The 14,807-nt window shown below is 33.8% G+C and overlaps 1 protein-coding gene across 1 annotated transcript in view; it reads right to left on the reverse strand.

Moving 5' to 3' along the window:
* Positions 1-14,807, reverse strand: part of LRP1B (LDL receptor related protein 1B) — a 282,197-nt gene that overhangs the window by 195,308 nt on the left and 72,082 nt on the right. Inside the window, 2 exon segments of the mRNA XM_032594106.1 lie at positions 13,974-14,057; positions 14,060-14,092. Coding sequence (XP_032449997.1) covers positions 13,974-14,057; positions 14,060-14,092 — 117 coding nt within the window.

Here is a 14,807-nt window from a genome sequence, read left to right on the forward strand (position 1 = left end):
ATGTCCAGATTTAGAAGAGAAATATATTTGTCTGAACCAAAAAAAATTCTGTTTTTTTTTTAATTTCCTTTCCTCACTCATTCTTCAAACATTTATTTGTGCCAGATTCTGTACTATGTACTAGGTATATATTAGGGAATTATAAGATATATAGATCCAATCCTCTTGGAACTTAAAATTTGTCAAGAGAGACAGTAGATTTCATTATAACATATTAAAAAAACAACAACATGGAAGCAGTTCATAAATATGACACTGAAAATCTGGTAGAATGTATGTGAAATCTCTAAGCTAGGGTTCATATAAATTGGCCACAGATCAACAGTGTGAACACTGTGGTTTTATTTGCTTTTAATCAAACACAGTATTAGAATACAAAAGCAGGTATATACAATGGGGAACAGGGGATACACAGCACTTAAAAATGCTGCATTCTGTTTCATAGATCATAACCAAAACATAGATGTGGGAAGGTTTCAGGGGAGAAATAAACAGCTGATTAATAGAACAGAAAATAGAACTCATGTAGAGAGATAAAAGAAAATGGAATTATTTGGCCTGGAGAAGGATGTGAAAGAATTTAATTTGAGAGTCCCTAAACAAAGGAATTTTACACAAAGGATAGTGTTAGGATATTCAAAATTTCTATTGGAAAAGACAAAAAAGAAAAAAAAAACAGACTTTATAGTATGAGGATTTTGTCTAGACATAAAGGAATGTTTGGTTGGCTTGTTTACTTAGATTAGGGATGGTAGATGTGGCCCTACTTTAACCACATGACCTCTAATGACCCTTTTTCAACCAGAGATTCCATCATAATAATACATGGGCTTTAGATGGAACTGAGTGGACTGATATTTTCAGCTCCATTCTTTATTGTGGTTTAGAAATGAATTCTGTGTTAATCAGCAACATGTTTAGTGAACACTTTCCATCTGTCCATAAGATGTTGAAAATTACTAAGTCACAGCATTGAGCCAAGAAATGAAACCAAGTGGATGGATTAATTTTGCACTATGAAGAGGTAGTAAATTATAACTGTGAAAAAACAAATATCATGAAAAAAGTTCTGGAATTTAAGGCTGGCATTGTCATCCCCATACCCCATACTGCTAAGTCTTGGATGATAATCATACCTTTAGTCAAGACTCACATATAATACATTTGGTTGAACTATTCCAAGCTAGAGATTTTAACATGTTCATTTCTTGCACCTGTTTCAGTGCCAACAATACAGCATTTAGTGCCAAGACTTAACTGTATCTTCCAAAAAAGAATCTGGACAATTTATGCCAGTAGTCAATTACAAAGTTTTATAAAATTAGAAAAAAAATGCTTTGTTATTAAAGTTTTCAAAAATCAGAACAAAACAGTATTAATGACCTTCACTTGTGCATAGTAAAAATTTTTGAAAGCATACTAAGTGATATTAATATGAATAATTACTTTCTTCTCAATAGCTACTTGTATTTTAACCAATTTAATATACATATTAATACACTATATAGTTTTATATTATAATTATATAGCCTATATTATATATAGTAATTTAACTATGATATATAGTGCCATATATATATATATATATATATATATATATATAGTTATGGAAAACCTTTAGGAAGGAGCAACTAGTTTGATTTTAGATCATGCTTATTCATTCAGTTAATCAAGAAGAGGACGATGTTGTCAAATGTGTGGTGTACTTGTCATAGATATAAGCACCAGATAGCTCAAACTATATATGAACCCAGTGTTATATAGTATGGAATGGCTGATGAGAAAGTTATCCTCTGTTCAAATTTCTTTCATTTTTCCTAGATGCTCATTATGAAAGTTTGGTCATGCAATGATAGGGCTTCTTTGACACTCAATAATCTCTCTTTTTAACAAAGAGAGAGTTGGATTTTGATACGCCAGCATCAACCAGAATGGAGTCAAACCAGAATTTAATGCCACTGTTGGTTCTCGTTGTACTTATTTTATTATGACTTTTATGGCAAGCCAGTAGATTTCCATTTGGGGTCATGAACAATGGTTTGTCCTTCTAGGGAGGTTTTTTTTTTTATCATGTTTTTTATCATGTTTAGAATAGACATTAAAGAAAGGTGATAATAAAAAACAGACTGATTTTTAGTTGGTTTATTATAGCTTTCAAATTGTCTATAGATAAAGCATCCTTTTATTGCCACTTCAATGATAAGTTCCTTTAAAGCTATTTAAGGGGCGTCTGGATGCTGGGTGGCTTAGTTGGTTGAATGTCTGACCCTGATTTTGTCTCAGGTCATGAACCTAGGTCATGGGATCAAGCCCTGTATCTGGCTCATTTCTGAGTGTGATTCTCTCTCTCCCTCTGCCCCCTTCCCCTTCCCTGTCTCATGCCTCCCCACTCTATCTAAAAACAAAACAAAACAAAACAATGCCTAAATCTATTTAAGTATGTATTCTGATAACTTTCCCTCCAACTTATTTAAGATTATTTGTATCTGTGTCCTAATTCCTTGCCTTATTATAAATTTAGGGCAGATAAGGAAGCTCAATTGAGTAATAGTTAAGTATTGGGTTGGATCCAGATCCTATGGGTTCAAATATCTGCTCAACCGCTTTCTACCTGGTTGACTTGGGTAAAATAATTACTTGCATCTTCTGAGTCTTATAGCCTTACCCAAAAATAAAATAATAATAGTATGTTTTGCATAGGATTGGTGTGAGGATTAAATGATATAATATACATAAAGCTTAGTATAATGCCTAGCACATAATAATCTTTCAAAACTATTAATTATCCCTATTAGACTTCTTTGAATTCCCTGAGTCTCTAATATGGCTGCTTAGTTAACATATTTAATAGGTGTTTATTAATTTTTAAAATAAATGAATATTATAAAGATACAAAAACTAAGCTTAATTATATAAGCAAAATATTAAAAACAAAACAAACAACAAATTGTGCCCAAAGTATGTTGTAGGAAAACTAATTGTATGCAAGGATTTTAGCTTTCCTCTGCAAAGAATAAGAAATGTTGATATGAGAACCCCTTATTCAACTTTTTGCATAATTTTCAAATTTCCTATTGGTAATACACACACCTATTGGAAAATATCTCTTGGTAATACCATATTTTACATATTTCCAATACTAATTTTAAGATGTGTTATATGTATATATATACATATACATGTATATACATGTATATATCTCAAGCAGGCTCTGTACTGTCAGCTTGGAGTCCGATGTGGGGCTCGGGACTCATGAAACCCTGAAATCACGACTTGAGCTGAACCAAGAGTCGGACGCTTAACTGACTGAGCCACCCAGGTGCCCCAGACTCTTAACTATAGAGAACAACTGATGGTTACTACACGGGAGATGGATGGGAGGATGACGTGAACTAGGTGATGGGGACTAAGAAATGCACTTGTGATGAGCACTGAGTGATATATGGAATTGTTGAATCACTAGATTGTACACCTGAAACTAATATAACACTGTATGCTAACTGTTCTGGAATTAAAATATTTTAAAATCTAAGCTGCAATTACTTTTATTAAGACATTACAAAGTAGACATGATAAATTCTGAAAGAAATATATGTATATATTTGCTTATATTTTAGGTGAATGATTCTCAATTATTTTCTCTTTACTCAATGAAATAAATGCCCTTTATTGAAAAAGAATGGAATGAACTGTCAGAGTTCTAGGTTCATAAAATGTTTCATTATTCCTAAAGGTAGTTTCCTATACCTATATGATTCCCTGATAGTTAGCCACAGAAATTTTTACTTATCAGTGTGTGTTTATATCAGGAATATTGTGGTTTTAAACACTACAAGGACCAGACTAAAGATGCAAGCAGTTGTTCCAAAGGATTCTCTTCGTAAAGCAGTAATTATCAAGGCACTAGGTTTATGCTAATTAGAAGAACTCTGTGTTTATCCAAAGAACTTCTAGGATAGGTATTTATGAAGGAATAAAACATTCTACCACCTATAGAGAATTTCTAGAAACAGATAGAAATATATATATGAGACATCTTTCTGTTATATTGATAGAGTTAACTAACACAGCTGTATGATCCTTTTATAGTAAAACCATAATTAATTGGCATTAAGTAATACATTGAAATTTCTGAGTATGTTTTATTTTTAGGATTCAGAAGAATCCTAATTACAAAGAAGACTAAAATATAAAGAGACTCCATATTTGGTCTTAAAAAACGTAATCTAGTAAGGTATTCAGAATGGGGGATTTGAAGGCATATGTACTAAGTCATGTAAGAGATTTCTGCCAGTAATATCACCAAGCAGGTGATAGAAGAAATTAAATTAAGACCTTAGAAATGTCTTCAAAAGTTGAAACAGGTTAGACGTCACTCTTCCAATAGCTTGATTAATTACAATTTATGGTAAATATTTTATAACATTTAAACATAAGTTTCCTGGGGTGCTTGGGTGGCTTAGTCGGTTGGGTGTCTGACTTCAGCTCAGGTCATGATCTCACGGTTTGTGGATATGAGCCCCGCATCGGGCTCTGTGTTGACAGCTCAGAGCCTGGAGTCTGTTTCAGATTCTGTGTCTCTTTCTCTCTCTGCCCTCCCCCACTTGTGCTCTGTCTCTCAAAAATAAATAAATGTAAAAATAAATAAATAAAGAAAAAATAAAAATATGTTCCCAGCATTCTGATATGGATTTTTTTTTAGTCTTCTACTCACCATTAAATACTTAACACACCCAATAATTGTTAACACACTCAGCTCCTGAGGCATTGATCTTAATGAAGTAAAACAAATTACCATACGTTTGTTTTAAATTTGATATTAGCATTTACAACAAAATGTTAATGCTAAATTCTATTGTTAAGATACCATTGCACATATATAAATATTTTGTAACTTCTTTTAAGATTGTATATTAACACATGAACTTAAATGTAGAGATCTTACTGCTTGAGTACAACATATAATTCACATAATCCAAATATTATTAATTAAAATATGTTTGAAAACATATTAGATTTATTTGAAGGTCAATAAATGGTATCAGTTTTGATTTCTTCTCCTTTTTCTCAAATATCAACCAAAATCCAGTAAGTATATCAAAATAGGAAACATGTATACATGGGAAGTTTGCCACCTTCTTAGAACACAGAATTGTGAAGAATATAATCATATGGATAAGATGATCTATAGGGTAAGAAACCTCAGATTACAGGGTAGATCTGCTGTCTATTTCTCTAGCTCTTAAATACTGTTTAAGCTACTTCTTCCTTAGGTCAAAGGAAACTCATTATGAATAATTTGTTTACATTATTTTTATAATCTCTCTCAAGATTTTTGGATTAGAGAAATAGAAATATTAATTATAAGGTTAAAATTTTAAAGGACAGCAAAATAAGTAATAATTTGCTCTGACATTTATAACCCAGCAAGAGGTAATAGAGTTCATTATCTCAAACTACATCCTACATCACCTCTCTCTCTACTCCTTTATTTCCCACATGAACAATGACTAAGGAACCATAATAAATAGTGCCCTAATGACAGGCAAACTCCAGTCCAGAGCCTTGCATCCCAGGCATTGAATCTAAGACAGACAGGGGCATAAGTATGACTATCAGAATCATCACCTATGCATCTGTCCACAAAGATTACAAAGCCAATAAATGGTACGATTATAACTCAACAATAGGTCTTTTACTCTCCTTAATATATTATGTCCTGAAATGTTAATGGATGAAAAGGATACTCATTTTTCAAGCAAAATCTGATATCATTTGGATCCTCAAACTGATTTAACATAGAAGCATAAATCTAAGTTTTCTTTACCAGTCGGTCATTTTACTTTTATTATCTATATGTTCCTAAATGAAATGACAGGGTTTTTTAAAATAGTTATTTAAAATTCTATGTATTTTGAGTCCAGTTGGAAATTAAGGTATCAAGAAACTTAGATATTAAGCTTTACAACCTTTCTAATATATAACATATAGCCCTATGTTTATGTAATATATATTCTTATAAAATATTCAAAAATATTATAAATAAATTCTACTAATTAGAAGTCTAATAAAAATATCATAAATGATGTTTCAGGGTTTCTTACTGCAATTTATGAGTATGGAACAGAAACTGAAGTGGTAACCAAACTACTTTATACACACACCATATTTCTTATAGTGATAGTAATATTTTCTACACACAGATGCATTACCTATAGTACTGTATTGAGGAAAAAGCACTACAAACTTTAATTCCATTTATTTTCACACACTAATATATAGTATAATCATACAAACATGGCATCAAGTAACATTGAATAACCCCTGAAAATAAATGGTAATAGTGTTCTTTAAGGAAATCACCAGTCCAAATGACATTTGAATAGAATCTTATAAATCAAAACAAATGCAAATATTTTGTTGTAAAGGTAGACAAAAAAGGCATTTTTTTAAAAGTTCTACATTTCTTAAGTATTTTTTATAAAGTGTCTAATGCTTATTTTTTCCACATTCTACTATAAAACTGCAAGTAGTTTTGTGTGCATGTGTGTGTGTGCTATTTTTTTTTTGCATTTTTAGAGAATCAAATATATTTGGCAAAGGTTGAGGGAAGCAATATAACAAGGATGAAGTTTTTCAAGCAAAAATATCACAGAATGTTAAATTACTGACTCAATTTCTTTTTAAAAAATATCAACTACACCAACCCAGTCTTATTAAGCAAATATACAGTCCCTTTCATTACAAACTTAATTATAAACCTCACTGGGCAAAAAGCTATTTCCTTTCATGGCTTTGACAACAGATCAGTATAGAATCTGGAATATGTGGCATGCCTCCTGACTCACTGTGTGGGCTCCTTTTTAGCTTTGTGGAACAAAATTTAAATTTCACAATTTCCTCTTATTATTGAGAAAGAAAAAAACAAAATAAACTAACATCACCAAATAATTGCATATCCCTTTGGTAGAGAGACAGTCAATGCAAGGAAGTTACTGAAGACAAGTTATAAAAAGACCAAATGTGTTCCTCTTAGACTATTAAAGGATTCACATGTAGGTCATTCATTTCTTCATATAAAAACTAGACAGTAATTTCCTAGTCCTATTCATATAGATAGGCTCCCCTTTCTTTCGCTTTCTATACACAGACACAAGACATGGAAGTCGTATCCAGATTGATGTGGGACAAGCCAATACTACTGAGAAGATAAGTGTTACCCCTGACCCAAATTTATCTCAAAAAGATGTCAAAATTCCAGGAGAAACATCTAGCCTCATGTATATGACACAGTCAACAAAACTCAGGAGCGACTCTACGACACTACAAGTGACTAGTAGCTAGATAGATAAGCGTGAGACAGTTATTTCTGGCTCCTCACAAGATTTGGAGATTTTCAGGAGCACGTGTCTCTGCATGTCTTAGCTCAAGAGTATTCATGTAATAGAAGAAACTTAAGATCAGTTTGCAGCTCACCAGAAATGGAAACATTCAGGAAGCCAGCCAAGGCTATACTTCAGCAGTGGGTGGTGGGACCAGCACTCCACAGCACAGGTCACAATACAGGTGCAGATCAGACCAATCAGGCAGCAGAGACCAATCAGGCCCCAGAGAAATGGGGTCCTTCCTCCTTCCCACCTGCTAACATAGAGATGTACAATCCCACCCTTCTAAATATCTGAGATACCATGATGCCATGTGTTTGAAAATTTAAATTGGTCTCCAGCAGCTTCCCTCAATAACAAAGTCCTCCTCCTGCCCCCACGCAATAAGCCATGGTCACACAGTATGGAAGAGGGGCTTTAGGGTGTTCACATAATTTGTTTACTAATCAAAATAAAATACCTAATTTGCTGGTCTATATTTAAATTCAGGAAACACTGCTTAAAAACACTAAACAGATGTCTTAACTAAATGCATGGAAGTGCACTATTTTCCAAGGTACAGAATTTAGTGCATCACCCTTTCCTGCATATGTGAGCACAGAACTCCACTCCTGCCCCACCATGGATTATATTGAAGTCATGGCACTAACATTTGGTAAATGCTATTTTAAGTGTAAGTAAATAAATATTTTGAAAATAACTAAATTCAAATATCAAGAATTATTTTACTGTGGGTATAGCCACCAAAACCAGAACTTCTCTCTTCAAACTCGTTCCAGGGTCTCCATCCAAAGCCTAATATAGACTGTAGGGTACACAGATTTCTGCCCCTGGATATTGTCACAACTGCTTTGAGTAAACTTTCATGCAAGCTGACAATCAGAGCACCTGAGCAGGAAACTGAGACTTCATGGTGTCTATAGCACAGATTGTATGAAAGGTGTTGTGTTTTATTTGCCAATAAATGTGTAATAATTGTAACATGTAAAAAAAAACCTTCAGTATAAAAATATGTGATTCACATTAATACACTGGAATACTAGAAAATGTTAAGCTTCAATTTCCTATTGAAAATACAATGAAATTTATGTAAGCTTTTTAAGATACTTTTAACTGTTAGGTATATATTAATAAATACATACAAATATAGTTAAAAAGAACACATGTGAATAATACACAACCACTTCAGCAGAGGGGAAAAAGGAAAGGGGAGAGGATAAAGAAGGGCTTTACATGTCATTGTAGTGATGTCTATGTTTTAAAAGAGATGCCTTAAGAAAAATGTTAAAAATCTATTAAAATGATAAATTGCTTACTGTGTAACTTTCTGTATAAGTCTGCATGGTAGAAGTATTTTATAATTTAATATTCACTTGCTTTAACTTAAAAAAAAAACATGTTCCTATGTTCTTATAACTTAAGTAAGCAAATTCAAATTTCCTCAACAGAAATTTAAGTGAAAATAAAAGGACCCACTGATCAGTTCTCTTTTAGTTTGAATGTGTTCAGTTTCATGTTGGAAGAACCAGGCTGCACAAAGCACAAAGCTACTGTAGGAAACTCAAGTTCGTCTCATAAGCCCTAGTTAGTGTGATTATAGCTAGCACATTAATTTGAGATAATTAGCCAAGCGGTCGGGAATAAACCAAAACTGCTCAAAAGCCGCAAATGATGCTGAAGCAACTTGAAAGCAAAAATTCTAGACGAGGTGGAGGGTTGCAAGAGAAGAAAGCAAGGAGACATGACCATAGGGAAGAGCAATATGGAAGAACAAACAGTGGATTCCAGAGAGCTGGGGTGTGAGTATGGGGTTGACCAGGAAGGCCCAGATGGAACAACTGATAAAAAGAATGTTATACAGACATCTAGGGAATGGAAAATCTGAACTATAACTGGGAAGAGAGGACATAATGGAAAGACCTGGATTCTGATATCATCTCATTAGAGTCAAATTGTAGAAAAGTTTCAACTCTAATTACAAGCAGAGCATGAATCTAGTACAGATTTGTCAAATCCTCAAATCTGCATTTCCTTCCTAAAATAGACAATGGCAGGCAGAAGGTAAAGAAAGTTTGAAATTGAAATTTGGAGTGAAAATCCTAGGGCTAGTACAATTGAGGTATTGCATACATGTTGGTCAGGCATTCAAATCTGGTGTTTGTCCAATACTGTAATAACTAATGAACAGCCTTCCAAGAATAGTCAACGTTTATAATTTAATAAAAAAGGTACATATCTACCTTTTCTAAAGCTTATTTTTCTCTGGGCATATAGTAAAGAAAGAGTGAAATACCTTCCAGTGAAAAGATGTAATTTTATAATAGCCATTAACTCAAAACACAGTTGAACCTGTCTTCCATGAATATAAGCATAGCACAGATTTAAATCTTTACTTACACAGAAATGGAGCTAAAAGATGTTTTTAAAATATTTATGAATTTAAACCCAAATGTGCCAAATGTAGTTTTTACAGACTCATAAATTTAGTCATCTCAAAAACTTTGTGTCATAGGATAGGAAAATATGTAATTTAATTTTAAAATTCGTATCCACTCTCACCAAGACTAAACTATTGGAGTAAGACTCCTAAACTATATGTAATTTATATCACTCAAAGTGATTTGAGGCTTCCTTAAATTCTAGATTACCATAAAATTTTTACACATATTGAATATTAGTTGTTAAATCTGCATTACTCATCAGAACTCAAAATTACACTGGGCAGAATTCAATAAACATGGTATTCCAGTAAATATAAAATTAAATAATTTTAAAGATATTTATACATTAAAGGTATTTTAATCCCCTATACTGCATGTGTATTTGTTTTTTTTTTTTTTTTGTTTTTTTTTTTTGCAAGTTATTCTGTAAATTTATTTGTAAGCTTGTTAGGCTTTTCCACAGTGTCTCAATGACCCTGTGTCCCTACATTGGTATTGTTTATAAAATTTAAAGAGAAAAAGGGGGGTGTGGGTGGCTCAGTTGGTTAAGTGGCTGACTTGGGTTCAGGTCATGATCTTGTGGTTCACAAGTTTGAGCCATGCATTAGGCTCTGTGCTGACAGCTCAGAGCCTAGAGCCTGCTTTGGATTCTGTGTCTCCCTGTTTCTCTGCCCCTCCCCTGCTTGTGCTCTCTCTCACTCTTGAAAATAAATAATAAAACATTTAAAAAAATAAAGAGAAAAAATGTGTTTCATTTAGGATCTATCAAGGTAGAACACATTACAATGCTAGAACTTTAGAGTTGATAGAAGCCAATTAGATATAAAGCTATAGATAGATATTGCTTCTGAGAAATAAGTTGTTAAGAGCTAGGTGAACTCTAAGAGTAAAGCAGAATCTCCCTCTAAATTAGCATTCGACCAAGAAAATATAGAAGAAAACTGCAATAAAAATGAGTTACATACAGAGGTTTTGTAGCAGAGAACAGGCCAGTCACTCAACAGCACTTCACGCGAATCTACTCTACATCTTGCTGGGCCCTCAACATGAGAAACACTGAAACTTACCTTCTATTCTAGACAAGTTCTGTTCCCACAAAGGAACACAGGACTCAGATTCAAATACTAAGGCCTTAGCTTGATAGGGTTAATTTTAAGAAATGTTTTTATTTGCTTGTTTTTTGTTGTTGTTGTTGTTTTTTTTGCTTTTCCCTACTCAACGCAAGTATTCTGCAAAAGTGTTAACAGACAGAGCAAAATACACGGCATTTCTATTTTTATTGAGGATAGAACAAAGGGGAAAGAGCTAGCCTTTTTAGCCCACCAAGAATAAAGATTGAGAAATGGTACACTAAAATGTGATATAGAAGTTTTTTTAATTAAATTAGTGCCTGCCACAATAAAATTTATAGTGGTCTAAGGCAAATCAGATGGCAACCTTCTCATCTCTTCTCTCCCTCTTACTGTATGTATGTATGTATGTGTTCGTATACTGATCTGGAACTTATGGCAATGACTGTGGCTGGGAGCAGTCTATATAACTTTAAAACAGAAAACATTTAAATATTTTTCTCTTTACACAGAAAGAATGAGGTGGCTTTATACCAAGTCTACAGAGTAGATGCTTTAGTGTGAAAAAACCTTGGATTCAAGTCCCAGTTCCACCACCTGCAAGCCATGACACTTGGGGTAACTTATATAACCTCCTTGGGATTCATTTACCTCATCAATAAAATAGGGATAGTAAAGGGTGTCTGGGTGGCTCAGTCAGTTAAGAGTCTGACTCTTGATGTTGGCTCAGGTCATGATCTCAGTTTGTGAGATCCAGCTCTGTGTTGGGCCCTGCACTGATAGCACAGGCCCTGCTTGGGATCTCTCTCTTTCTCTCTCCCTCTCCCTCTCTGAATCTCTCTCTCTCTCCAGAGCCCTTATCTCTCTCCCCAAATAAATAAACTTTATAAAAAATAGGATCAGGGCACCTAGATGGCTCTATAAGTTAAGCATCTGACTTTGGCTCAGGTCACGATCTCATGGTTAGTGAGTTTGAGACCCACGTCGGGCTCTGTGCTGATAGCTCAGAGCCTGGAGCCTGCTTCAGATTCCATGTCTCCCTCTCTATCTCTCTGTCCCTCCCTTGCTCATGTTCTGTCTCTCTCTCAAAGATGATAAATGTTAAAAAATTTTTCAAAAAAAATAGGGGATAGTAGAGAGATTATGTGAGTACATGACTATAAAGTGTTTAACACATATCCTGGGCTATATGGTAAATACCAAATAAATATTAGGCATTACAGTTATTATAATAATTGATAATTATCAGTTGATTAATATAATCTGTGACAACAGTTAAATAATATCAAAGTAAGGAAGAACAAATTATAGATATTCCATAAAAATATTCATATAGCTAATATAAGTCATTATTCCTTTTCACTTCGGTAAACCAAAATACACAAGACTAGCCATTAATATAAAAGAAAACTAGCCAAGAATATAAACTAGTCTGTAAAAGAGTTTGATAATTGTTAGGGACAAATCAATAATGACTATACTTCAGGGCTTTGTGAATTTATTATGAAGACCAATTCTACAAAGTGGTAAATGGGGTTTCATGATACTGTAGTAAGTTATTTTGGTTGCATGTTCTGAAGACACAGTCACATGGAAGACAGTATTAGGAAAAACACTTAAAGACACATGATTGTCATTTATTACACATATGTCTCATGAATGTTGTGCAGAAGTGGAATTTCAAAGAACACAATGGGTTTCATTATTTTCTTTTTTCTCAGAAGAGGTAATTAAGAGCAGTGTGGAATATAGCAGATGCATTTAACCCAATTTTGGCTCTGAAAGTCTTGGACGTCCTATCTTCAATTTGGAAAAACTTTGTCTTTCTTTTTTTTTTTTTAATTTTTTCAACGTTTTTTATTTATTTTTGGGACAGAGAGAGACAGGGCATGAACGGGGGAGGGGCAGAGAGAGAGGGAGACACAGAATCGGAAACAGGCTCCAGGCTCCGAGCCATCAGCCCAGAGCCTGACGCGGGGCTCGAACTCCCGGACCGCGAGATGTGACCTGGCTGAAGTCGGACTCTTAACTGACTGCGCCACCCAGGCGCCCCTTGTCTTTCTTAATCAATTACCAGATTAATAATTTTTTGCTTTCCCAGCAATGACATGTTTGGTGTATTCACCTACAACATAGCCTCAGTTACTGTTTAATAAATGTTGATTAAAATGAATTACACGTGACAACTACTCTTCATTTCTGTCTTTCCGTTGACATTTTCAAGATAGAATCGAATGTATTAAACAAAATGAGTATGTTCTCCATTTCTGCAACATGAATTAATAATAATTCTTATAAATAAAACAACTGATCTTAAGTAAAAAAAAGTTTCAGAAACAAATGCCAACTTAGGTGATCGCTGTCATCTACTAAAACAGGAAAGATACTTTTCTTAACTTTTGTTTTATTTCACCATGTGTAGGAATGGATAACAATCATTGAATGAATGGAAAACCATATGTATTTAAGCAAAAAAAAAATGAAGTCTAGAACAATAAAAAGGTAATGTCTTGGGGCGCGTGGGTGGCTCAGTCGGTTAAGCCGCCAACTTTGGCTCAGGTCATGATCTCACGGTCCATGAGCTCGAGCCCCGCGTCAGACTCTGTGCTGACAGCTCAGAGCCTGGAGCCTGTTTCAGATTCTGTGTCTCCCTCTCTCTGACCCTCCCCCGTTCATGCTCTGTCTCTCTGTCTCAAAAATAAATAAATGTTAAAAAAAATATTTTAAGGTAATGTCTCATTTTTTCTATTCATTAAATGCTAATACCAAGTGCATACTCTAATAGAAGATGATGGTTTAGCCTACCTTTTAGATCCATCTTTTTAGAAATAGTTTTGAGTTATATTAAACAATATTACTCTTCTGCCTTACCCTTCTACAGGTAAAAACAGCTAACCTGAGATTGTTGTTATAAAATAGCTAATCTGAGGTTGTCATGACTCTGTGAGCACAGAGACAAAACTTTCTCATGTAAGACTTCAGTTTCATCAGAATTGTGTTCAAACCCCTTTCACTGTGGCTATGTCAGATGGTGACACAAATACAATAGGAAAGATCCAGGGTCACAAAACACTCACCACAGTTGGCCTCATCTGATGCGTCCGCACAGTCTGGATCCTCATCACAAACCCACAGCTTGGAAATGCAGTGTTTAGTAGTTTACATTGGAAATAGTCTGGAGAACAGCTGTTTTCGGCTTAAGAGGAAAAAATCTATTAAATGTAGTTTTGAACAAAGACAGACACTTTATCTAAAAAATAATTAGACAAGCAAATGTTAAGGATAGTCAACTGGAAATGTATCATTCTTTTAATTAGTAAGGCTCTGAAGGTGAAGAGTTTTAACTTTCATTATCTATAATATATTCCAAATGTTCCTTTCCAGTATAAATAAATAAAACCTATTTCTGTAATGTTACATTTGATAAAAATCAGAATTTTCAGAACTTCCTTGATTAGATATATTTTGAAATTAATTTTAAAATAAACAGTTCAGAGCCTTTTGGAATAATGTTACCAGATAATAAGAGTAAGAATTCACACGTTCACATTTTTTATACATAGAAAACAGACTAAATCAGAACGTATTAGTGAATAAGGAATAAAAATCATAAAACTTATCAAACTCTCTACTTGTGTGAGTGTTTTGAGGGAAGAGGAGAACATCTGACTCTTACACTGTAAACTGCATCACAAATCCTAGTCAGTTTAATGGATCAGCTCCTAGAATGACTAACCATAAAGAACTGGTACTGACTTTATTCTGAATGCACCATCTTAATCAAATTGCTGGGTGACTGCACATTATTTACTGATAAAAGTTTTAGGGGAATAAAATAAAACTTCAGCAAGACAGAAATGTTGACAGCTATTCTGTTGAAACCCTGAAAACTTGACAGGTACTCTATTGTT

Source organism: Lynx canadensis, chromosome C1, assembly GCF_007474595.2.
Source record: "Lynx canadensis isolate LIC74 chromosome C1, mLynCan4.pri.v2, whole genome shotgun sequence".
Taxonomy (NCBI): domain Eukaryota; kingdom Metazoa; phylum Chordata; class Mammalia; order Carnivora; family Felidae; genus Lynx; species Lynx canadensis.